The 24,104-nt window shown below is 45.5% G+C and overlaps 1 protein-coding gene across 1 annotated transcript in view; it reads left to right on the top strand.

Annotated features, from left to right (window-relative positions):
- The window catches only part of LOC137421592 (interleukin-6 receptor subunit beta), a 113,778-nt gene that overhangs the window by 67,978 nt on the left and 21,696 nt on the right, over nt 1-24,104 (top strand). Inside the window, exon 9 of the mRNA XM_078786044.1 lies at nt 12,443-12,662. Within this exon, the coding sequence (XP_078642170.1) occupies nt 12,443-12,662 (220 nt within the window). The remainder of the gene's footprint in view (nt 1-12,442; nt 12,663-24,104) is intronic.

Here is a 24,104-nt window from a genome sequence, read left to right as displayed (position 1 = left end):
GGGGGAGGGGAGGAGAGGGGGGAGGGGAGAAGAGGGGGGGAGGGGAGAAGAGGGGGGAGGGGAGAAGAGGGGGGAGGGGGAAGGGGGTTAGGGGTAGGGGGAGGGGGAAAAGGGAGGGGGAGGAGGAGGGGAGAAGGGGAGGGGGAAGGGAGGGGGAGGGGGGAGGGGGGAGGGGGAGGGGAGGGGGCGGGGGGAGGGGAGGGGAGGGGTGGTTGCTGCCAAATATCAAGCACGTGAGCCTCTCCGTTTAGGAGTCTATCGGTAACATTACACACACACACACAAACTGTGTTTTATATATATAGATTATTATTCTTGGTATTATGTTGATATTTGCGGGATTATCAGTTTTGACATAAAAAACACATCCATATAACAAAAGCAAACAAGAAAGAGCAATCAGAGATTGCAGACCCTCGCCAGGATGTGTTTTCAGTGGTTTTTAAGGCTTTTGTGTTAAAACAAATATGGCGACAGAACCACGTGACCGATGACGTCATCTTTTTTTTTTTTCACACCAACTTATCCCCAGATTATGCTCAAGAAATTTCATCTTGATCGGATGAAGTTTTGTACTTGTCGAATTATGACGTCATAATGGAGGCACCTCTGACATCATCATTAACATATTTTATTCCCCAAGGAGAGTTCTTTACAATGAGCCATGTCTCAATTTTTTTCTATTCAGTGCTTTCGGAGATATAGAGGTGCATTTTTTTGTTTTTTCCCAAGATGGCGGCCGAACCACGTGACCGATGGTCATAATTATTATTTTTTCTCCGCCGATTTATGCCTACATGACGCTCAATAAATGTGCGTCATTTTGATGAGCAAATACCTGCCCTCCAGGTGAAAGTTTCTTAGTTCCTGCAGACTGCTATGTCTGGGCCTTCGGCCTATTTACCGAACCCCCAAATGCAGGATAGATTGCAAATTGCTTTCTCTTCATGATGAATGGGTACAAGTTGTCACTGGGTGTCATGGAAACCTTGGGCATTCCTGCATATGATATCCAGTTGCAATCATAGCTTGAATAATGAGATTGCACATTTCAAGTATGACACATTGAGTCCCATTGCAATGTCCAGAACTTGCATCAAAGTTTCTGAGAAGCATTATGTAAGAGCCCTTCTTAACTTTGAGCTCGCATGGAGGAAATCCTGAATGAGTCAGTCGGTTGATGAACTTCACAGGACAATATTGTTATTTGTCAACACTGCCTGAGCTCTTGTAGACACGACATTCACCAGGAAATATTTCCATCATATGAGCACCGATAGCTTCAACTGCAGAACTTGTTTTGCAACTGCTTCAACTGCAAAAGATAATTTGTGTCTCTGCCCAAACCATCGCAACTGTGAATGTTTTTCAACACCGAAAACATTCCCAAGCACAACCCAAGTACAACCAACACATTACAACGCATTCTGTCCAGCAGTTTAGGAGTTTATTCAAGTCATACACACACACACACACACACACACACACAAACAAACACACACACACATCTCGTTTTTTCATTTCTGTTCCTCACAATTCTATCCCTCTCTTTCATTCACAGACACACACACACACACACACACACACACACACACACACACACACACACCTCGTTTTTTCATTTCTGTTCCTCACAATTCTATCCCTCTCTTTCATTCACAGACACAGACACACACACACACACACACACACACACACACACACACACACAATTAATTGTACAGTATCGGTTGTTCCTAAACTTAAATAATTTAAAGGATTGTTGTAAATGATGTTAATTTTACAACATCCCATATTCAACTTTATTTAAATTGTAAACCTCAAACATAGTTTCTCCACCTAAAGCAAGAACGTTAACCCGTAAGCAACTGACTAGTTTCCCGACTGCACGGATCATCAGCTGGGCATCGTTCTTCCTCAAGGTTTCAATCCTTTCAGCCCAGGACCTCTCCAAACGGCGGATCCACAACCTCGATCATAGAACCACATCAATAGATGGTACATCAGTATATCCACAACCTCAGTTGCATCCAGGCAGTCAGTCAACCCATCAATGCTTGTAGTATATTTAATTATTATATTGTGCTGTATTTACATAAAGATCTCATGAATAATATTTTTACTATTCGTATTGTATTTCACTAATTCGATTTGGTGTCGTTTTGTGATTTTAAAGAAAACTTGTTTTAATCTACCAACTACAGCTCCCTGTGCTCGCAGACGTCTGACTAGTTGTTGTAATTTATTGACCAGTTCAGAGCTGTGTGTGGTTGCTCTCACAGTCCTAATTATTTCACCTGCAACCGTACCATAAAATAGCTTTTTAGGAATGTTGCTTTCTAAGAAAGGCATCCGGACAATGTGGAATGGTAAGGCATCTCGTTTATCAAATAATTTGGTGTGAAATTTATTATTATGGATATCAATTTGTAATTCTAAAAAGGAAACTGAAGTGGAATATTGGTTTTCCTTTTTTCATTCAAGTTCTTTTGGATATATATTGTTGCGGACGCGGTTAAAGATGTTATTTACCGAGCGGTTGGTATTACCGCGACCGAACAGTTCCCCCGATTCTTCCCCAACTCACCCGATTCACCCAGACGTTGGCCAAATCGCGCTATGCCAAATCAATGATAGAAAGGACACGACGACTGGGAAAGAGGAAACGACGCAAGGGGTACAGTTCTCAAGACCTCCGGAGGAGGGTATAATTACAGTGGTGGAGAAAAGGGGTAGATTACAAGGCAGTGAGGTAAAGACACAGAAGAGATGGGCACTTAATTACCGTCGTATCTTATCCCAGACAGACCACAGACAAACGGAACAAGGCAGACTTACACAGGGATTGATGGCAGGAAGGGACAGGTAGGTCGATAGCACAAGGTGCACCTTGGCTCGGGGACAGGATAAAGCATGGTCCAGAAGATGCGGGGAGGTCTCACAGCGCTCGGAGGGGACGTCTTTCTTGCTTCAAGCTCAGCGCGCATCTGACGTCACCTCCCCCTCACTGCACATGCCCAGCGGGGAGTGACACGCCCTCGGCTGGTTGGTTCCGCCCCACTGGGGCCGGTCCGCCGCTTCCATTGGGTGCGGGGGTTACCGGGCTCCGCCCTTGACGAGGAGCTGACAGGGAGCCCCTATTTGGTAACCCCGTCGAGCACATGTTTGATGGCGGCTCGTTGGGAAGGCCTGGTGCCCTCCCAACACCCCCTACCAACCAAGCCGGAGTGAGGACGCGCACTTCCTGCGCTCGTTGTTGTTGTTGTTGTTGTTGTTGTTGTTGTTGTGAACTGTGAGGAAGAGCTGCGGGGAGGTATTGGGAGGTCCTAAACTTCCTAACGGTGCCATACAATCACATTCTGGTGCAACGAAGGGTCAGAATTAATGGAAACGAGTCCTTAACTGACATAGACTAAGAATAACTAGCAAGATGTCCTATAGTTGTCTTACATGAGATGCGGTGAACCTGGGCACGACATTTAATGGGGGAAATAGGGGGAGGTCGGGTCTACAGAGTGTTGTTTACAGAAAATGGGACTAGGGAATAGGGGATTGGGGATAGTTGGGAAGTATTGAGGAAATAGGGGAATATTTACAAGCGGATATGGATGGATGCAAATCCCATATCCGCAACAATATCATCATGAAGCTGCTCAAATATAAATCCATCATTAATTGCCAACAAATCATCAATGAACCTGAAGATGTTTCTGCATCTTCATGCAGTTGTTAATTTATTCCTGCACATGTTCTGGACCCAATCAAACTCGTACATGTGCAGAAACAAATTTGCAAAGAAAGGGGCCGGGTCTGAACCCATGGGTATGCCCACCGTCTGCTGGAGTATCTTGGGATCTGAACCCATGGGTATGCCCACTGTCTGCTGGAGTATCTTGTTGCCAAATGTAAAGAAACTGTTGTTCAGCAGAAATCGAATACTTTTTGTTTACTTTTTGAAAAACTGCATGAATATTGATTATCCTTTACAGACCAGTGTGCTCTGTTTTGATGTACATTAATGTATACTCTATTACCTCCTGCAAATGCTTTATCTATTGCTCTGTCCAATGCAGTTACCAGCTTGTCATGTGGAATGTTTGTGTACAATGTGGAAAAATCAAAGGATGAAAGACATTTTGTTTTACCCTTGTTATTAATGTTGTGGACACTGTCGATTACCGGTTTGGAATTGTCAATGATCCAGAATTTCTTAATACCAGAATAAAACTTCACTTTTTCATGGTAGTTTTTAAGCATTTATAGATTAGTTTCATCGCCGCTGTAATACTGCCCGACAAAGGTTTCAAGCTACATTCTCTACTTGCGATGATGAACCTCATCTTACAAGGGTGTTTGTGCATTTTTGGGATCCAGTAAATGAATGGTAATTTATGGTGTTTATCCAGAACCAACAGTCTTCTCGCCTTTGAGTGATTTGTATGGTGTTGTATCAAGTCTGCTTTGTTATCGTTACTTATTTTGTAGGTCTTTGAAATTCCTGTGTCTACGCCCAATTCTTCCAAAAGTGTTTGAATGTAGAATGTTTTACATACAAATGCAATATTATTATTTGCTTTGTCAATTGGAACAATAACATATTGTGTTTGAAGCTGCCTTAAGCAATCACGTGTCTCTGGATTGTTTAAAATTGCCTTCGGATTATTGATTCGAACTTTTCTTTTCAAATCAACAACTCTCCTTTTCACATGTTTCTCTACCTCCTCCAACCATAAAGCCATTTGTGTGTTTGGTACTTTATGTTCATCAATTTGTTCTTTCATCCATTCACCCAGTCCCATCATTGTAAGTTCCATTGCTTTATTCCAGTTTATTCTTTTGTTTTCTCTATAATTTGGTCCCTTTGTAAGTAACGCACGTAATCTTTTATCTTTCACTATTCTGAGGTCACCTGTGATGACGTGTGTATGATGTGGATCTTTGAATGCGGAATGTTCACAATTACAATGACGTGTGTTATTTAACCATTCCTCCACATCTATAGATTGCACAGTGTCCTTGTAGTTGAAGATCTTTCCCCGAATTGAATTTCCCAAAGTATACGGAACACAACTCTTGGTCGCTCTCTCTGTTGTATTGTTTCTGGAAGTTTACTCCACACTTCCTTATGTTGAAGTATTTTCTCGATATTTATCATTTCCACCTCTTTGTTATCAAACATAATTTTGATGATATCATTGTCTTTTCTGCGATTCACTTTTTTAGGTTTCTCTTTGTACATTTTATGATCAATCATGTCCAGAATTGCTTCCATGTGTTGGATTGGGAGTTCCTCTTGATCGTCCTCTTCCATTAATCTGTTCACGATTTGCCAAACTTCTTTCAGTTGTTTTTTTTTTAAAGGTATTGATCTTAATTCTCTACTGCTGTTAAGTAATGTGCAGATATTTGATTTGTTAAGATCTAACCATTCATTTACAATTTGTTGTGGTGTGTCTATAATTGGACATTTACGTCCATAGTTATGTACTCTGTGTCTCTGAGAGTCTCGTGGTAAGGTGTTAAAAACAGAGGCGATGATGTTTTGTCCATTTTGCTGTGTGTATGCGTCATTAATTCTTTCATTTAATCCATAAGGGTAAGCAGTTCTTAATTCTTTAATGCAGAAAAGTTCTCTACGCTTACGTAATTGTGTGATTGTTTTATCTTCCATCCCATTCTTTTTACGGCCATTTCCGCTTATCTTTTCTATAACCTGAACACTGAAGCTCGCATTTTCACAATATCCAGAAGTAAAATGATGGGTAAGTAGTGGACAACCAGTAGTTCGATCTGGGTTTTCATGCCGCTCCTACGTGCATTCATTCTCACATTACATCTCTGCATTGTTTCACCAACATATTGCATCGCACATTTGCTACAGGTCAATAGGTAAACTATATTTGAGGTTTTACATGGAATTAATTCTTTAGTTTCTTTTAACTTGTAACATCGAGCCGTTACTGTACAATTAATTATTTTGTTTGTGGTAAATATAAGACAAGTTTTGCAATCGCAAATCCCACATTTACGCACTTTGACTTCGGACAAGTGTTCCCCATTGGCTAACCCAGAATGGCCACCTCCTACAGCCTGGATATCTGAGTTAACTACAGCATTACCTTGTCGAGGAACACAAATCCTCCGAGGAGGGTTAGTCCCCAGGGAGGCGAGTTCAGCTGGGGGCTGCCCTGCTTCACCTTCCATTTTGTATAATTTCATCATTTTCATGTGTTGAAATGTCGTTGAACAAACATAAAATATCATATAAATGTAGCTTAACAAACACATTAAAATCACATCAACATAGAACAAACATATAAATATATGAGAAACAGTATAGTGGATTTTCCACCAAAAGATAATGACAAATCAGCGGGAGAAACCTCACCAAAAGAAATGTCAATCATCACACACACCTCGTTTTTTCATTTCTGTTCCTCACAATTCTATCCCCCTCTTTCATTCACAGACACACACAAACACACACACACACACACACACACACACACACACACATTTAATTAATTGTACAGTATCGGTTGTTCCTAAACTTAAATATAAATAATTTAAAGGATTGTTGTAAATGATGTTAATTTCACAACATCCCATATTCAACTTTATTTAAATTGTAAACCTCAAACATCGTTTCTCCACCTAAAGTAAGAACGTTAACCCGTAAGCAACTGACTAGTTTCCCGACTGCACGGATCATCATCTGGGCATCGTTCCTCCTCGAGGTTTCGATCCTTTCAGCCCAGGACCTCTCCAAACGGCGCATCCACAACCTCGATCATGAATCCACATCAATTGATGGTAAATCAGTGGATCCACAACCTCAGTTGCATCCAGGCAGTCAGTCAACCCATCAATGCTTGTAGTATATTTAATTATTATCATGTTTATCAATTATATCATATTTTATCAATATTTCATTATTATCAATATCAATTATTATTATCATTATTACACACACACACACACACACACACACACACACACACACACACACACACACACACACACACACACACACACACACACACACACACACACACACACACACACAGTCACGTGAATAAGTAAGTACACCCCATTAAATGTTTTGACCTTTTCAACATATTTCAACATACAGCTATTTGATCTTCATTTCAACAATATTGATAGATAAAGGTAATATAATAGAACAAATATCATGAAACATTTACATTTTGTAGTCCATTGTATAATTTAAATAAACATAAATGCAAATTTCGCATGTGGAAAAAGTAAGCACACCCCGACATTTATCACCACTTCAAATACCTAAAATTAGAAACAGGTGCACCAGCTCAGGTGCAAATGATTAGAACATCGTTAGAGAGGATCTTGGAGGAACCTGTCTTATTTAAACCTCAGACATTTGGTTTGGTTTGCTCTTTGTTGTTGAAGTGTGCGGCGTCACCATGCCTCGATCAAAAGAGCTCTCTGAGGCCTTCAGAAAGAAGGTTATAGATGCGTACGAGTCTGGGAAGGGATTTAAAAAGGTCTCCAAACAATTTGAAATCAATCATTTGACTGTCCGGAAGATCATCTACAAGTGGAGAAGATTCCAAACAACTGCCAACTTGTTCAGGCCAGGCCGTCCCAGCAAGTTCAGCCCGAGAGCAGACCGCAAGATGCTGAAAGAAGTCTCTAAGAACCCCAGAATGTCATCACGGGACCTACAGGTAGCTCTTGCCACTGTTGATGTCAAAGTGCATGAGTCTATCATTAGAAAGAGGCTGCACAAATTTGATCTGCATGGGAGGTGTGCCAGGAGGAAACCTGTGCTGTCCAGAAAGAACATCAGGGCAAGACTAAAGTTTACCAATGAACACCTCGGCAAAGACCAGCACTTCTGGAACAATGTGCTCTGGACAGATGAGTCAAAGGTAGAGCTATTTGGCCACAGTACCAGAAGACATGTTTGGCGAAAACCAAAGACAGCATTTGACCACAAGAACCTGATACCAACTGTAAAGCATGGTGGTGGAAATATTATGGTTTGGGGCAGCTTTCCTACATCAGGGCCTGGGCAGCTCGCTCACCATCATAGAATCCACTGTGAATTCTTCATTGTACCAGAGGGTGCTTGAGGATAATGTGAGGCCATCTGTTGGAAAGTTGAAGCTCAACTGAAGTTGGACCTTGCAACATGACAATGACCCTAAATATACCAGTAAATCCACCAAGGAATGGCTGAAAAGAAAGAAATGGAGGGTTCTGGAATGGCCAAGTCAAAGCCCGGACCTAAATCCCATCGAGATGTTGTGGGGGGATTTGAAACGAGCTGTGCATGCAAGAAGCCCCTCAAACATCGCACAGCTGAAAGAATTCTGCATGGAGGAGTGGGCAAAAATTTCTCCCAGTCGATGTCAGAGACTGGTAGACAGTTATAAGAAACGCCTACTTGAGGTTGTTTCTGCCAAAGGGGGCAATACCACCTATTAGAGCCAAGGGTGTACTTACTTTTTCCACATGCGAAATTTGCATTTATGTTTATTTAAATAATACAATGGACGACAAAATGTAAATGTTTCATGATATTTGTTATATTATATCACCTTTATCTATCAGTATTGCTGAAATGAAGATCAAATAGCTGTATGTTGAAATATGTTGAAAAAGTCACTTTCTAACTTCTAAGTACAAGTTCGACTTGTACCCCGAGTATGGAGTTTGTAGTTTAGAATAGGTACACCGCACCCCTGCGTGTCGTAAGAGGCAACTAAAAGGGTTGGTGTCAGGAAGGGCATCCGGCCATAAAAACATTGCCTCAAAAAGAGAACCATGACAATTACAACTACATATGGGCAGGGTACAGCCCGAAGTACCCCGTGGGGGACCTCACTCCCTCTCGTCAAAACTCAAAGTGGGGAACCCGATCGAAGCAAGGGTGGAAATCCCTCCATTTATGACGGCGAAACGTCTGATGCCCGACGTGGAGATCGGTTTCTGAGGTTTGGGATATGGAATGTAGGGACAATGACAGGGAGATCAGGAGAAGTAGTGGAAGTATTGGTCAGAAGAAGAGTGGACATATGTTGTGTGCAGGAGACGAGATGGAAGGGAAATGGTGTGAGAATGGTGAAGGGTAGGCAGGGACAGAAATACAAGTTTGTGTGGCAAAGGTGCCCAGAAGGCGTGAATGGTGAAGGTGTCCTATTTTCTGAGGAGTTTGTAGACAGTGTGTTGAGTGTGACTTGAGTGAGTGAAAGGTTGATGATGGTGAAAATGATGATTGGAAAGCTCTTGGTGAACGTCATCTCGGGATATGCTCCGCAGGTTGATTGGAGCGATGAAGAGAAGGACAAGTTCTGGTGTGCGACAGAGAAGCTGATGGAAAACGTGAAAGATGAGGAAGTTGTTGTGGAAGGAGGAGACCTAAATGTACATGTGGGAACGAGTATGGACGGTTTTCAGGGAGTTCATGGGGGTTACGGATATGGTGTGAGAAACGGAGAAGGGGAAAGGATTTTGGAGTTTGCTGATGGAGCTGATTTGTTGATTTGGAATACTCAGTTTCAGAAAGAGGATATAAGCTTGTTACATACACGTCAGGTGGGTCGACGACAACCGTTGACTACCTGCTGGTGCGTAGGCGAGATAGGGGGCACCTCCGGGACACAAAGGTGATCCCGGGGGAGGAGGCTGTTTCACAGCACCACTTGGTTGTCTCCGACATAAGGGTGAAAGATGCGAGGAGAGCTCGGCAGGTGAAGTACCAACCGAGAATGAAGGTGTGGAGGTTGAAAGAGGTGACAGTGAGGGAGGCATTAAAAGAAAGGCTGAGTATGGTCGAGGCTGATGTCGTTGAGCTTGAAAGTGATTGGATGTCAATGAAAGATAGTCTGTTGGGAGCCGTTGGTGAGGTATGTGGATGGACAAAAGGACCACCGAGGCACTCGGAAACATGGTGGTGGGATGATGAAGTTGGAAAGAAGATTGACGAGAAGAGGAAGAAGTTCAGTGAGTGGCAGAAGGCGAAGGGTATGGGGACAGAAGAGGCAGAGTATGAAAGTTGTAAGGCAGCCAAGAAGGCTGCAAAGAAACAGGTAGCAAAGGCGCAGGAGGCAGGCAGGAAAATGTTCGGCGAACGCTTGGATTTGGAAGAGGGTCAGAGAGCGGTATTCAGGATTGCAAAGCAGATAGCGAAAGAGAGGTGTGATGTGATGGGGGTGAGTTGCTTGAAGGATGAAGTGGGACAAATCGTTTTGGACCCAGATGGAATTAAAGGAAGATGGAAGAGATATATGGAAATACTGTTGAATGCAGAGAATGAATGGGATGGCAACATAGAGAGTAACCCAGTTTTAGGACCGGCAGAGAAGATAACTGAGAAGGAAGTTGAGGAAGCGATAAAAGCAATGAAGAGTAGAAAAGCGGGAGGGCCGACGGGAGTTGTGAGAGATATGTTGAAGGCAGCAGGAAGTTGGGGTGTGAAGAGAATGACAGAGATCTGCAATCTTGTGGTGAAAGAAGGCCGCATTCCAGTGGCTTGGGAACTGAGTACCCTCGTCCCTCTATACAAGGGGAAAGGTGACCCTCTGGACTGTGGCTCGTATCGAGCGATAAAGTTATTTGAGCATGGAATGAAGGTATTGGAAAGGGTGTTGGAGAGGAGGATAAGGAAGAAGGTGAAGATCGACGAAATGCAGTTTGGATTTATGCCTGGAAGAGGAACGACAGACGCGCTCTTTGTTGTGAGGCAGTTGCAGGAGAAGTACATGGAGAAGAGGAAGAAGTTGTTTCTTGGGTTTGTTGATCTGGAGAAAGCATTCGATAGGGTTCCACGTGAAGTAATGACATGGGCATTGAGGAAGTTAGGAGTGAAGGAATGGTTGATCAGAGTTGTGATGGCAATGCACAAAAGAGCGCACACAGCTGTAAGGACGAAGGACAGGAACAGTGGTGAGTTTGGGATGAAGGTGGGAGTGCATCAGGGGTCGTTACTAAGTCCACTACTATTTGTAGCTGTGATGGAGGTGCTGGCTCGGAACGTAAAGGAGGGTTTACCGTGGGAGTTGTTGTATGCAGATGATGTGGTGTTGATTGTGGAAAGTATGGATGGACTGAAGGAAAAGATGAACAAGTGGAAGGAATGTATGGAGACAAAAGGTCTGAAGGTGAATATCGGAAAGACGAAGGTGATGGCAAGTGGTAAAGCATGTGGTGAGGTGGAAAGAACTGGGAATTGGCCGTGTGCTGTGTGCAGGAAGGGTGTCAGAGTGAATTTCATTCAAGGTACAATGTGCGCTGAGTGGGTTCATCAAAAATGTAGTGGTCTTAGAGGGTCATTAACAAGTGTGGCACCTACATTCAAGTGTAAGGTGTGCACAGAGGTAGCTGCAGATGGAGGGAATCTTGAGTTGGATCTTGGGGGCGGCGTGAAGCTGGAAGGTGTGAAAACATTTTGCTACCTCGGAGACATGCTGAATGGAGAGGGTGGATCAGTCTCGGCAACGGTTGCTGGAGTGAGATGTGCACGGAAGAAGTTTCGGGAACTGAGTGGCGTGCTGATGAGGAGGAGAGTGTCGTTGAAGCTGAAGAGAAAGGTGTATGCTGCATGTGCGAGAAGTGCTATGATTTATGGGAGCGAGACATGGGTAATGAACGTAGAGTAGCAACGAAGGGTGGAAAGGGTGGAAATGCGAATGGTTCGGTGGATGTGTGGAGTATCGTTGAGAGAGAGGAAGACAAATGATGAATTGCGAAAGATGATGGGAATAGAGCCTGTGATGGATGCTGTGAAGAGGCACAGGTTGAGATTGCTTGGTCATGTGTTGAGGAAGGATGAAAGTGACTGGTTGAGAAGAGTGATGGAAGTTAATGTAGAAGGAAGTAGAGGACGGGGAAGACCGAGAAAGACTTGGCTGAAGATGGTCAAAGAAGAAATGCGGGCAAGGGGGTTAACAAGGAGAGATGCAGAAAATAGGGCAAAATGGAGAAGATTGGCATGGGGACCGCAAGGCTAACCCCCGCTCTAGCAGGGAAGATGGCGTTAAAATGCCTGTTGTTGTTTGTTGAATATATATATATATATATATATATATATATATATATATATATATATATATGTATATATATATATATATATATATATATATATACATATATATATATATATATATATATATATATATATATATATATATATATATATATATATATATACACGTACACACATGCACACACCAAATTACATACAATATGATAATATGATCATAATATTTAGCTTTAAGTTTGATTTTCATTTAGATTTTGCAATGACACTTCCAAATTCATCTTTACTTTAATTGGTTGCAATCAATATTCCATTGGAAGTGTCTAGTATTCCCTTTATCCATACCTTTTTGCCAAACACAAACACCAATTTCACAACCTTGCACCAGCTGCAACTTCACATTCTTGGTTTCCTCTGCAGCCCCCAGGTCGAGAAAAAAGTCGAGGCCTCATCCTGGGATATACGTTGAAATGGAATGATGGAGTTGAGAGAGTTAAGAATCTCACGAGTGAGAGAAGGAAGCACCCAATGAGGGTGCAAGATGGCGAACCTCTAATCATTGTGGACATAGCCACCTGGAACTCTGCCGGGTTGTCTCCCAAAGCATCGCTGAAGCTTGGAAAACCTCAAACGTACTCAGGTACTTTCTTGCAACTGCTTTCTTGACCCAAAGTACTGCTGGAATGTAAATTTGTTTGAGAAAAATTACAATTGTGACTTATTGTCATCGCATCTTGATTCTTCAAGAGATGCACTTATAAAATGGGTCGTGATGGCTGGATTGCTGAACGGACGTTAACTTTTTCCTACTTTTGCTACTCGTCCCATATCACCCAGCTGATTGTTTTTAAACTTGACACATAAATACAAGAGTATCCCGCACAATCGCTCTGGCTTTGATTTTTCGATTTCAAATCATGGGGGCTACCAGGGGGGGGGGTTAACGCACAAACTTCAGATCCCTACGCATCCCTTTTTACCGTGCGCTCGCGAAGCGAAAAGTGGGGTTAAGCATTCAGTTGCGTACGTGTACCATGTGCCGTACGTGTCTGCATTTTAAAAATCCATTTTCTCGGCAACCGTTGGTCCGATTGACATAAAATTTTCTCCATAGGAGCGCCTCCTCCTATAGAATATTTTAAATGATAATCATGACGTCATAGGTCATGTGGTACAGGCGCCATCTTGGAAAAACCGAAAAATGTTGCACCTCTATATCTTGAAAACCGCTGCATGGAAAAAATTGAAACGTGGCTCATCGGAAAGAACTCCATGTGGGGAATAGGTGTTGTTAACGATGACGTCATTGGTGCCATAATTATGACGTCGTAATTCGACAGGGACAACGCTTAGTCTGATCAGTTTGAAATGTATTGGGCATGATCTATGCAACAATTATATGAGAGAATATAAATTTGTGATGTCATCGCTCACGTGGTCTGGCAGCCATATTGGATCAAAGAAAAACAATGTTCAAAAACAGAAGAGTTGGCTCGCAACAAGTTGACTGTGCAGGGTAAGTATTCCATGAATACCATCTCGTTTACCAATCGATTGCTCTGAAACCCGGTACAGCAATTCTACTCAATGGTCCGCAGGATTGCTCGGTCTTGGATTTTCCATTTGGGGGGGGGGGGGGGTGGGGGGGTGAGGGGAAGAGAGAGGGGGGTGTCCTCCCAAATCAGCAGACGTCTGAAATACAACCTCAAGAGATAACCGTCAGCCCGCTCGGAGGGGTGGTGGGGCTGTTTTTCTTCTGTAATTCGTCCATGGCCCATCTTTCATGAAATAGTGTAGAGATTACATTCGGTGGAGTTGTTACCTTGCTTGTTTATATTGTTGCGAATATGGAATTTGACCTCCATATCCGCTTGTAAATATTCCCCTATCTTCTCCGATACTCCCCAACTCTCCCCTTACCCCATTCCCTAGTCCCATTGTCTGTAAACAACACCCATTAGAGCCGATCTTCCCCTTCATTCCCCCATTAAATGTCGTGCCCAGGTCCCCCGCACCACACGTAGACCATTATAGGACATCTTGCTAGTTATTCTTAATCTATGTCAGTTAAGGACTTGTTTCCATTAATTATGACTCTTCGTTGCACCAGAATGTGATGATATGGCACCAGTAGGAGTTTAGGACCTTCCCATACCTCCCCGCATCTCTTCCCATCATCTCAAGCTCCAACAACAACCACAACAACAGCGGCTTTGCGTCCTCACTCCGGCTCGGTTGGCCGCCATTGAACATGTGCTCGACGGGGTTACCCAGAAGGGGGCTCCCTGTCGGCCCCTCGTCAAGGGCGGAGCCGGTAACCCCCGCACCCAATGAGAAGCCATGGGCCGATGCCATATGGGGCGGAGCTAACGAGCGAGGGCGTGACTCCCCGCCGGATATACGCGGCCCCGCGCCGGACGTGACGTGAGATGCGCCCCGAGCTTGGAAGGACAAGACGCCACCCTCCCGAGCGCTGAGCGACCTCCCCGGCATCTCCACCAAAGTCGCGACCCACGAGCGCTGAGCGACCTCCCCGCATCTGCTGGACACCACCGTACGTGATTCTGTCCCGGAGCCAGGTGCACCTGAGCCATCGACTGCCGCTTTCCTGGCCATCAAACCCCGTGTGAGTGAGCCTTGTCCCGCGTTTATCTGTGGTCTGTCTAGGGTTAATATAAGGTTGTGTCTAAGTGCCCACCTTCCTATGTTTCCCTCTTGTCCCTGTAATCTAACCTTTTCCGCCTTAATATAACCTCCTCCGGAGGTCTTGAGAACTGAACCCCTGGTGTCGTATTGTGTGATTGTAACCCAGCCGGGTGTCTTCTCTTTCCTATTGGTCTAGCATAGCGCGATTAGTCAACCCCGGGTGCAATCGGGGTAACTTGTACGGATACGGCGGCCATCCCGCTCGGCCCACCATACCATCAAAGTCGTATCTGTAACAATTGGTGTCGAGGAGTGAGATTGGACCCGGAGCGCGTTTACGCGCTCGAAATTATAACAGCGAAATTTGATTGTGTTTTACAAAAAAAAAAAAAAAAAAAAAACCCGAATTTTGAAAGTCGCGCTATGGCGGATCAACACGGCTGGGGTCCGGTAGGGGAGAGTGAGGCAGGGTCGGTCCAGGACCAAATTGAGGGACATGAGGAGAGCGAAACAGCTGGGGTAGCAGGTGCACAAAATGGCGCTCTCGCGCACGATGCTTCGGGCGCGCAAAAAGGCGCCTCGCTGGTCACCGTGCCCGCGACCGAAGTAGCGCCGCTGGGAAGATTGGAACTTTTTTTTATACAAATGAAGGCCCTTATGGCCCAGAATAGTGAGCGATTGGAGGGCCGGATGGATGCTCAGAGTGAGCAATTGGGGGTAATGGGGAACCGGATGGATGCTCAGAGTGAGCAAATGAGGGTTAATAGTGGGCGATTAGAGGGCCAAATGGGGGTAATGAGGGACGAAGCGAGGGGTACCAGTGAGGGATTAGACAATAATTTTAAGGGATTAGACAATAATTTTAAGGGATTAGACAATAATTTTAAGGGATTAGACATGAAATTTGGGAAATTAGACGATAGATTAGGGGAAATACAGGAGGGGTTAACGGGGGTAGAAAACAGAATGGCCGCTCAAGAGAATCAGATAGAGGGAGTGAAAAATGGGTTAGAGGGGTTAGAAAACAGTATGGAAGGCAAATTGAGGGACATGAGGGACCAAGCGGAAAGGGAAGTTAAACAAATGGAGCAGCAGATAGAGGGGGTCAGAATGGGGGTAGAAACCAAACTGGATGCTCACAGGGAGGAAATGGAGCAGATGAGGGTGGCATCTGGGCAGGAGATGCAAGTGATGGGAGAGGAGATCAGAAGAGGAGTGAGTGAGGAGGTCGGAGGAGTGCGCGAGGAGGTGAGGCACTGTAAGGAGCGCATGGAGAAAGAGGTGAGAAAGGGGACTGTAAAATTGCAAGGTGGTATAGAGGAGTTGACGCTGGGAGTAGAACAACTGACAGTGGGACAAAAGGAGTTGGGGGACCAGGTAAAGAAGAACACAGCGGTAATAGAGGGTTTAAAATCGACACAGAAGGAGATGAAAAAGGACGTAGGGGTAATTAAAAAAGAGTGTCAGACGGTACATGAGGACCTGACGAGGAAAATGGACAAGGTGGTAGAGGTAATGGAGGTTAAAGAGCGGGAGGTGCGGGAGCACATAGAAAAAAATAAAGTGGAGTTAGAGGAAGAACTTAAAGGGGCGCACGAAGAGATGAAGGAGATGAAGCAAAAATTAGAAGAAGTGGAAGAAGGGGTGAGCGAAATTAAAAAGCGACGGAGAGAGGATAAGAAAGAGATAAAAGAGGAGATAAAAGAATTGGTCCAAAGTCTGTGTTTGGATCGTGATGACGTGCTCATTAACCGGATGAGGGATTCGCAGGTGATGGAGGAGAAGCGAAGAGGAAGAGGACCCGGTGTAAGTGGTGACCAATATGGTCGTGCGTATGATGCGCCAGGGGATTTAATAAGCTTGGGGGTCGAGATAGACCCGGGTGTTCGTGAGAGGCCGTTGGTGAAGTGTGCGACTGGTCTGGTGTGCGAAAGAGGAGGTGTGCAAGAAAGTCCGACTCTGGGGTGTGTGAGGAAAAAGTGCGTGCCAAGGAGTGAGGGTGCTGGCGAGAGTGAGTCGGTCGTAGCGCGTGTGCGAGGGAGCACATGGAAGCGTGGTGTGGTGAGTGTTACAGAGGGTGTAACGGGAGAGTGTGCGCGAGAAAGGTGTGTGACGGACAGGTGCATGGGGAAAGAGTGTGCTGTCAAGAGTAAGGGTGAGTGCGCTGTCAGGAATGGAGGTGAAAGTAGTGAGAGTGACATGGAGCGTGAGTTAGTTGAGACAGGTGAGCGAGGATGTACACCTGGGATGGAAGGATGCACACCTGGAATGGTAGAGCGTGAGTGGGAATGCACGCTGGAGTTGGTGGTGAGGCACGTGGTTGGGTGTGCGAATGAGAGCACACCTGTGATTGTCACAGAGGAGGTGACTGAGGAGGGGGCGCGAAGAGGTGTATTGGTGAGGTGTGCGAGCAACGAATGTGTGCCAAAGTGTTCGGTGGTCAGGTGTGTGACCAAGGCTGTGAGTGGAATGGGTGTACCTGGGTGTGTAAGGAAGGGTACGAGGAGCATGGGCACAGCTGGATGTGTGAGCAAGGAACGGGCTGCGGGGTGTAAGCGTCCAGGTGAAGCATCGACGTTACACGGGTTAGAGGTTAGAGCGACTTTTAGCCGAATCGGGCCCTCGGTGCGTGCTGGGCCTCGCTTTGAACGGCCGCGTCCAGGCTCCACTAGGCGGAGCTGGCAGCCCGATAGGAAGGGTCGTTATGGCAACCACGTTTTGTTGAGACGTGCCGGCAGGTCGAGATCGGGACATTGGATGGCTCCACGCCGAGGTGATGCATGGGATCTCGGCCCGGGTAAGCCCCCGTCCCTGCACCGAGTGCCGGACGCATCCAGCCGCTGGCACAAAACAACCAGCATCCATTGCTTGGCTTTACGAAGCCGGGCTTTGGACAGGGATTGGCGCACCGAGAGGTATTAGTGAGTAGACTGGGTGATGAGGTTAGTGTTTTGGACCCAAAATTAGAGAAAAGCAAAATTTGATGATTGGCAGAGGATTGGCAGAGTGATGATTGGTAATGGTACAGTGATTGGCAGATGATTGGCAAATTTTTGATTTGTTGAAATTTGATGTGCAAAATTGGTAGTGAGAGACCCCCGATGTGGTGGGATGGCAAATCCACCATCCTTCCCATGGGGGGGCAAATGCGCTATAGCTTATGGGGTGTATGGCAGTGAAAACTAGCCCGGGTGGGTTAGGATATGGTGTGTAGGGATCTAGCGAAGATGACATTAGGTAACGTTAAGGTTAGTTAGTGACTGATACCTGTAGTGGGGACGCAGGTAGATTAGTGTGGATGATAATGACGTGGGAGCGCAATAGTTTAAAGGGACGACTGGGAAGCGCAAGTTTCAGAAGGGAGTAGTTAGCTGAGATGATGCCGTGTTTGTGAGAATTGAACAGGTGTGATTGCACAGGTGTGCAACTGGACAGGTGTGTGGAGCAGTGTATGAGTAGTGAGTGTTGTGGATCAGCGCGAATGCGCTTGGGGAGAGAAGGGTGCAGGTGGCACCAGGTGTGAGAGCACAGGGTGCAAGTACAGGTGTGTGGAGAGAGTTGGAGTAAGTGGTATGGAGTGGTGTGCGTGGTGCGAAGGTGTGGATGGGGGAAGAGTGGACCCCTTTCACGAGTACCCGGGGCGGGTAGTGTAAGTGTTAGGTAGAGGGTACAGGTAAATTGTGGTTGGATATTGGCATTTGTGGTGCGGTTGCAGAATGGTGTTGTGAATGGGTGCATTAGTGTTGTGGAAATGGCTGGGCGTGTAGCCTGTTAGTGTGTGTAGTTGGTTGGGCACTCCACCACTGTGAGGATGTCGGCCAGGTGAGGCCGCAGGTGGGCTCTGGGAGCCGGTAGTTGTGAGTGGGTGCCTGAGGATCCCGGGTGTGGATCGGGCAGCCCAGTGCCAGAGAGGGCACGGAGTGGGGAGAGAGCCAGAGGGCCTTCCCCTGGTAGTTAGGTTAGGGTAAGGAGCAGGTAAGCTCGGAGGCAACTGCAGTGGTGGAGGTGTGCAGGTGGGTAGACCCACTGGGAGAGGTACACGCCGCAGCCCAGAAATTGTGCGAGGGCACCGGGAGATGAATCGGGGGAGTGAGACCCCAAATTGAAGAGCACCACAGTTTGGCCAATGGGAATTGGTTTTTAGAACCCATAGTGTAAGAGGGCCAATGGTTTGGCCGGAGAAAGACCCCGGGTAGTGTAAAGTTGTTAAAGTCATTTAGGAGATAGTTAGGATTGATGAACCTGTCGCACCATACGCAGCCACTTACCTGTGGTGATGATGATGACTCCACACCTGTGTTTTCTTTGTTTGTGTTGCAGAAATGAGAATTGCTGTTGGATTTGTGAGACGCATCACGACGTGGATGAGACATTGGGGTGATTCCATCTCTCCCTCCCTAGGAGGGACTGATGATGAATTGGTGATGGCAAATTTTGATGTTGAGTTGGAGATGGCAAATTTTGATGAGAGTTGAAAATGGCAAATTTGATTGGTTAGGAGGGAGAGAAGACGAATTTGGTATATGGGAGGAACGGGGAAGACAGTAGGGATGTTTGTGGATTTGTAAAGTAGATGTTTATGGGTAGTGTTGTGTTTTGTTGATACAGTAAGGGGTAAGGGAGGGGCCATGTAGGTTACCTGGTGGGGGGGGCGTACGGTAGGAACGTACCTGTCTCACCTGGTTCCCATGTGCCCCCAGTGTGCATCACCTTGCATTGCGTGCACTTTTGCGCCCTTACCACCTTGCTCACTTGTCTTGTTTTTGTCTCCCACCTCCGAGGATCTGGCTTTGGGGTAGAGAGAGAGGAGAGAGAGGTGCTGGCTACGCAGTTGTGGGCCTGCACTTTCGCTGTTGGCTGCCTGGATCGATACACCATATGGACCGCAATGTTTGTGGCCACCCACGATGGACCGCAGTTCGTTTGCGGCCAAGCACCACCCGGGGATGGACCTATGGGTCAACGTGGCACCTATGCCATACAGGTGAACCACTTTTAAGTAACACCAAGTGCACCACAAGAAGAGCAAGAGACACCTGCAGGGTTAGGGGTTGTCGAATTTATTTTTATTCCAATGAACAATGGTGACTGCACCGATTGGTGGTGGGGTGGTGCTTTTGATGCGCGGAAAGGGTGCTCTGCACGTTATTAAAGGCCGTCGGCCACAGAGCACTCGTGGGTTGGTGTATCGATGTTGGCAAGCGCGCTCTCTCTATGCATAACATCTGCATGTGTTCCTCCAAAGACAGGTCCTGGATCGTAGTGTAAATATCAGCGTAGTCTTGTAAATAATGCTCCCTACCGGCTGTATGTTTAGTTTGAGGATTCTTTCCGGATTCGGTTATCCTGTGGGTGTGTTTCTGAGAGGAGAAGGGTGCAACGTCGCAGGGGGACATATTTACTCATTTGTGAATATCTATAAAACTGTCGCACTCAGGGTAGAGTTAATAGTAGAGGGAACTACATTGCGTGCCACACTAAAGTAGGTAAAAATTTATCGGGTCGGGACGCCCCGAGGGTAGAGAAGGGTGCAATGTTGCGAATATGGAATTTGACCTCCATATCCGCTTGTAAATATTCCCCTATCTTCTCCGATACTCCCCAACTCTCCCCTTACCCCATTCCCTAGTCCCATTGTCTGTAAACAACACCCATTAGAGCCGATCTTCCCCTTCATTCCCCCATTAAATGTCGTGCCCAGGTCCCCCGCACCACACGTAGACCATTATAGGACATCTTGCTAGTTATTCTTAATCTATGTCAGTTAAGGACTTGTTTCCATTAATTATGACTCTTCGTTGCACCAGAATGTGATGATATGGCACCAGTAGGAGTTTAGGACCTTCCCATACCTCCCCGCATCTCTTCCCATCATCTCAAGCTCCAACAACAACCACAACAACAGCGGCTTTGCGTCCTCACTCCGGCTCGGTTGGCCGCCATTGAACATGTGCTCGACGGGGTTACCCAGAAGGGGGCTCCCTGTCGGCCCCTCGTCAAGGGCGGAGCCGGTAACCCCCGCACCCAATGAGAAGCCATGGGCCGATGCCATATGGGGCGGAGCTAACGAGCGAGGGCGTGACTCCCCGCCGGATATACGCGGCCCCGCGCCGGACGTGACGTGAGATGCGCCCCGAGCTTGGAAGGACAAGACGCCACCCTCCCGAGCGCTGAGCGACCTCCCCGGCATCTCCACCAAAGTCGCGACCCACGAGCGCTGAGCGACCTCCCCGCATCTGCTGGACACCACCGTACGTGATTCTGTCCCGGAGCCAGGTGCACCTGAGCCATCGACTGCCGCTTTCCTGGCCATCAAACCCCGTGTGAGTGAGCCTTGTCCCGCGTTTATCTGTGGTCTGTCTAGGGTTAATATAAGGTTGTGTCTAAGTGCCCACCTTCCTATGTTTCCCTCTTGTCCCTGTAATCTAACCTTTTCCGCCTTAATATAACCTCCTCCGGAGGTCTTGAGAACTGAACCCCTGGTGTCGTATTGTGTGATTGTAACCCAGCCGGGTGTCTTCTCTTTCCTATTGGTCTAGCATAGCGCGATTAGTCAACCCCGGGTGCAATCGGGGTAACTTGTACGGATACGGCGGCCATCCCGCTCGGCCCACCATACCATCAAAGTCGTATCTGTAACAATATGTTGTTTTGTATCATCAAAATGATTTCTTTGATTTGTCAGAAATGAAACTAGAAAGCATCTGAAAATGCAAAGCCCATCCACGTCCGATTTGTATTCGGACCTCTTCCATACGCTAAACATGACGAAAACAGCTAAAACAAAAATTACTAAAATTTGAGGATTTTAATAGACCTTGACCTTTTGACCTCAAAAGCAATAGGCTTCAGTGACCCAATATGCAAACCCTGTTTAAATTTCAAAATAATCACATGAAAATTGATGATTTATGCGATCCTGACCTTTTTATCTAAAAACACAATCGGCTTCTCGCTTTGATTGGTGAACCAAATCAGTGACCCAATATGCAAATTCTTAAAATTTCAGGGAAATTGGATGAAGATTGATGATGATGTGATGTTGACCTTTTGACCAAATTAGTAATTTGGCTTCTCCATATTCTCATAATAATTGAGAATATGAAATATTCTATTGAAATATTTGAAATTGAAATATTCAAACATTGAAATTTCATAATTCTCATTAAAAAAAGTTTTTTCATATTCTCATAATAAAGCTTTGTTGAAAATTTGATGACAGAAGTTTAAATGGCAAAAAGTTAGAGCCCAGACAGATACACACACACACACACACACACACACACACACACACACACACACACACACACACACACACACACACACACACACACAATTACACACACACACACACACACATATATATATACACACACACACACACACACGTATATATATACACACACACACACACACGTATATATATACACACACACACACACACACACACACACAATTACACACACACACACACACGTATATATATACACACACACACACACACACATATATATATATATACACACACACACACACACACACACACACACACACACACACACACAATTACACACACACACACACACACATATATATATATACACACACACACACACACACACACGTACATACACACACATACACACACAAACATATACAGACACACAAACACATAGACACACAAACACATAGACACACACACACACACACACAAACACGCACCCACAGACACACACACACAGACACACACACACAGACACACAGACTCACAAACACACACACACACACACACACACACACACACACACACACACACAGACACGTGATTGCAAACCCCATCTCCCGCTAGAATGGTACTCAGTAGAGCATGTACCTGCCTCCACCAGGCTGAACACTTTATGTTTTGTCTCCACCGATAGGCCACATCTGAATCCGGACAGGAATCAAAATCGAATCTGCTTGTTCTTGTCACCTACCGAACTCACCCACCGAGTGTTGTCATAATCTGTCCACAACGTTATCAAATATCGTGCTGTATTGTTTTGGCCCCAACTCTCAATGGTGAAGAATTACTGGGAAAAAAAGTTTTTATTCTCGTATCCGGATCCGGAATCTAATCAATTCATCCTTGTCACACACACAACCTGTCCACCAAGTTTCATTCAAATCCGTCCGTAGCTTTTTGAGATATCCTGCTCACAGACAGACAGACAGACAGACAGACAGACACAGACACAGACAGACAGACAGACAGAGTCTAAACATAACCTCAATCCACCTTTGGCGGCGGAGGTAAATATAATGTTTTTCACACCTGCTCATATACAACTCAAATATTGAATTCAGGTTGGCAGGATGGCCTCCAGGTGCGCACACTCGCCTCTTAACCAGACGAGCCCGGGTTCGAATGTAGCCCAGGTGTGTACCATCCCTCGGATGGACGTTAAACTGCGGGGGGAAATGGCCTCCAAAGGTGGTTCTTCTTCTTCAGTAGCACCGAAGCTCTGCAACAGAGTGTGGTGCATCCGAATCAGATTATTTAATTTGCTGTGATTGGTTGCATTGCCTGTTCTCATGACCCCACCGGTTCCCACGAGCAACCAAAGCTATAGTAGTCGGAGCACGTCCCTTATTGGTTGTTTCCACCTCCATACCCTCACACCTGTCACTTTCTCGCAATTAACCCTGATTCTCGGTGCACGTGCTTTACCTAAGCCGAGCATTTGTTGAATGTATGTCCAGCTGGCCTTTTGCACTTATCTTTTTTAACACGTTCCTCTATGTTCATGTGGTTTTGCCGAGAGTACACAAAAATGCTGACACTTTGTGACGCACACAGGATCCTCTCCAGCTGCCCACGTGACTGGCTGGAGCACACAAACGAGTGACACTGTGACCTTACATGGGAAAGAAGGACTTCTCCTTTTCATATTATAGTTATCTTATATTTTGTACTTTGCACTAAATAACTGCGCCCATATTATTTAAGACATTTAAAACTGTGATAATGACAATCTCCATGTGATGGAAACAACATGTGTTGTATGCACAGTGTCTTTCACAAAGTATTCACACCCCTTGACTTTTTTCACATTTTGTCATGTTACAGCCTGAGTTTAAAATGGATGAAATATAATTTTTTTGTCAATGATCTACACAAAATACACCATAATGTCAAAGTGGAAATGTATTTTTCGAAATCTTTAGATAAATAATGAAAAACGAAATACAGAAAGATCTAATTTACATAAGTATTCGACCCCCTGAGTCAATACTTTGTGGAAGCGCCTTTGGCAGTGATTACAACGTCGAGTCTTCTTGGGTTTGTCTGTATCAGCTTTACACATCTGGATTTGAGGAATTTCTCCCATTCGGCCTTGCAGATTTGCTCTAGCTCTGTCAAATAGGATGTGGAGCATCGTTGAACAGCAATCTT

This window comes from Myxine glutinosa, chromosome 1 (assembly GCF_964187855.1).
Source record: "Myxine glutinosa chromosome 1, kmMyxGlut1.1, whole genome shotgun sequence".
NCBI lineage: Eukaryota > Metazoa > Chordata > Myxini > Myxiniformes > Myxinidae > Myxine > Myxine glutinosa.
The sequence above is the reverse complement of the archived record's forward strand: the minus strand, read 5'-3'. Positions and strand labels throughout refer to the sequence as shown.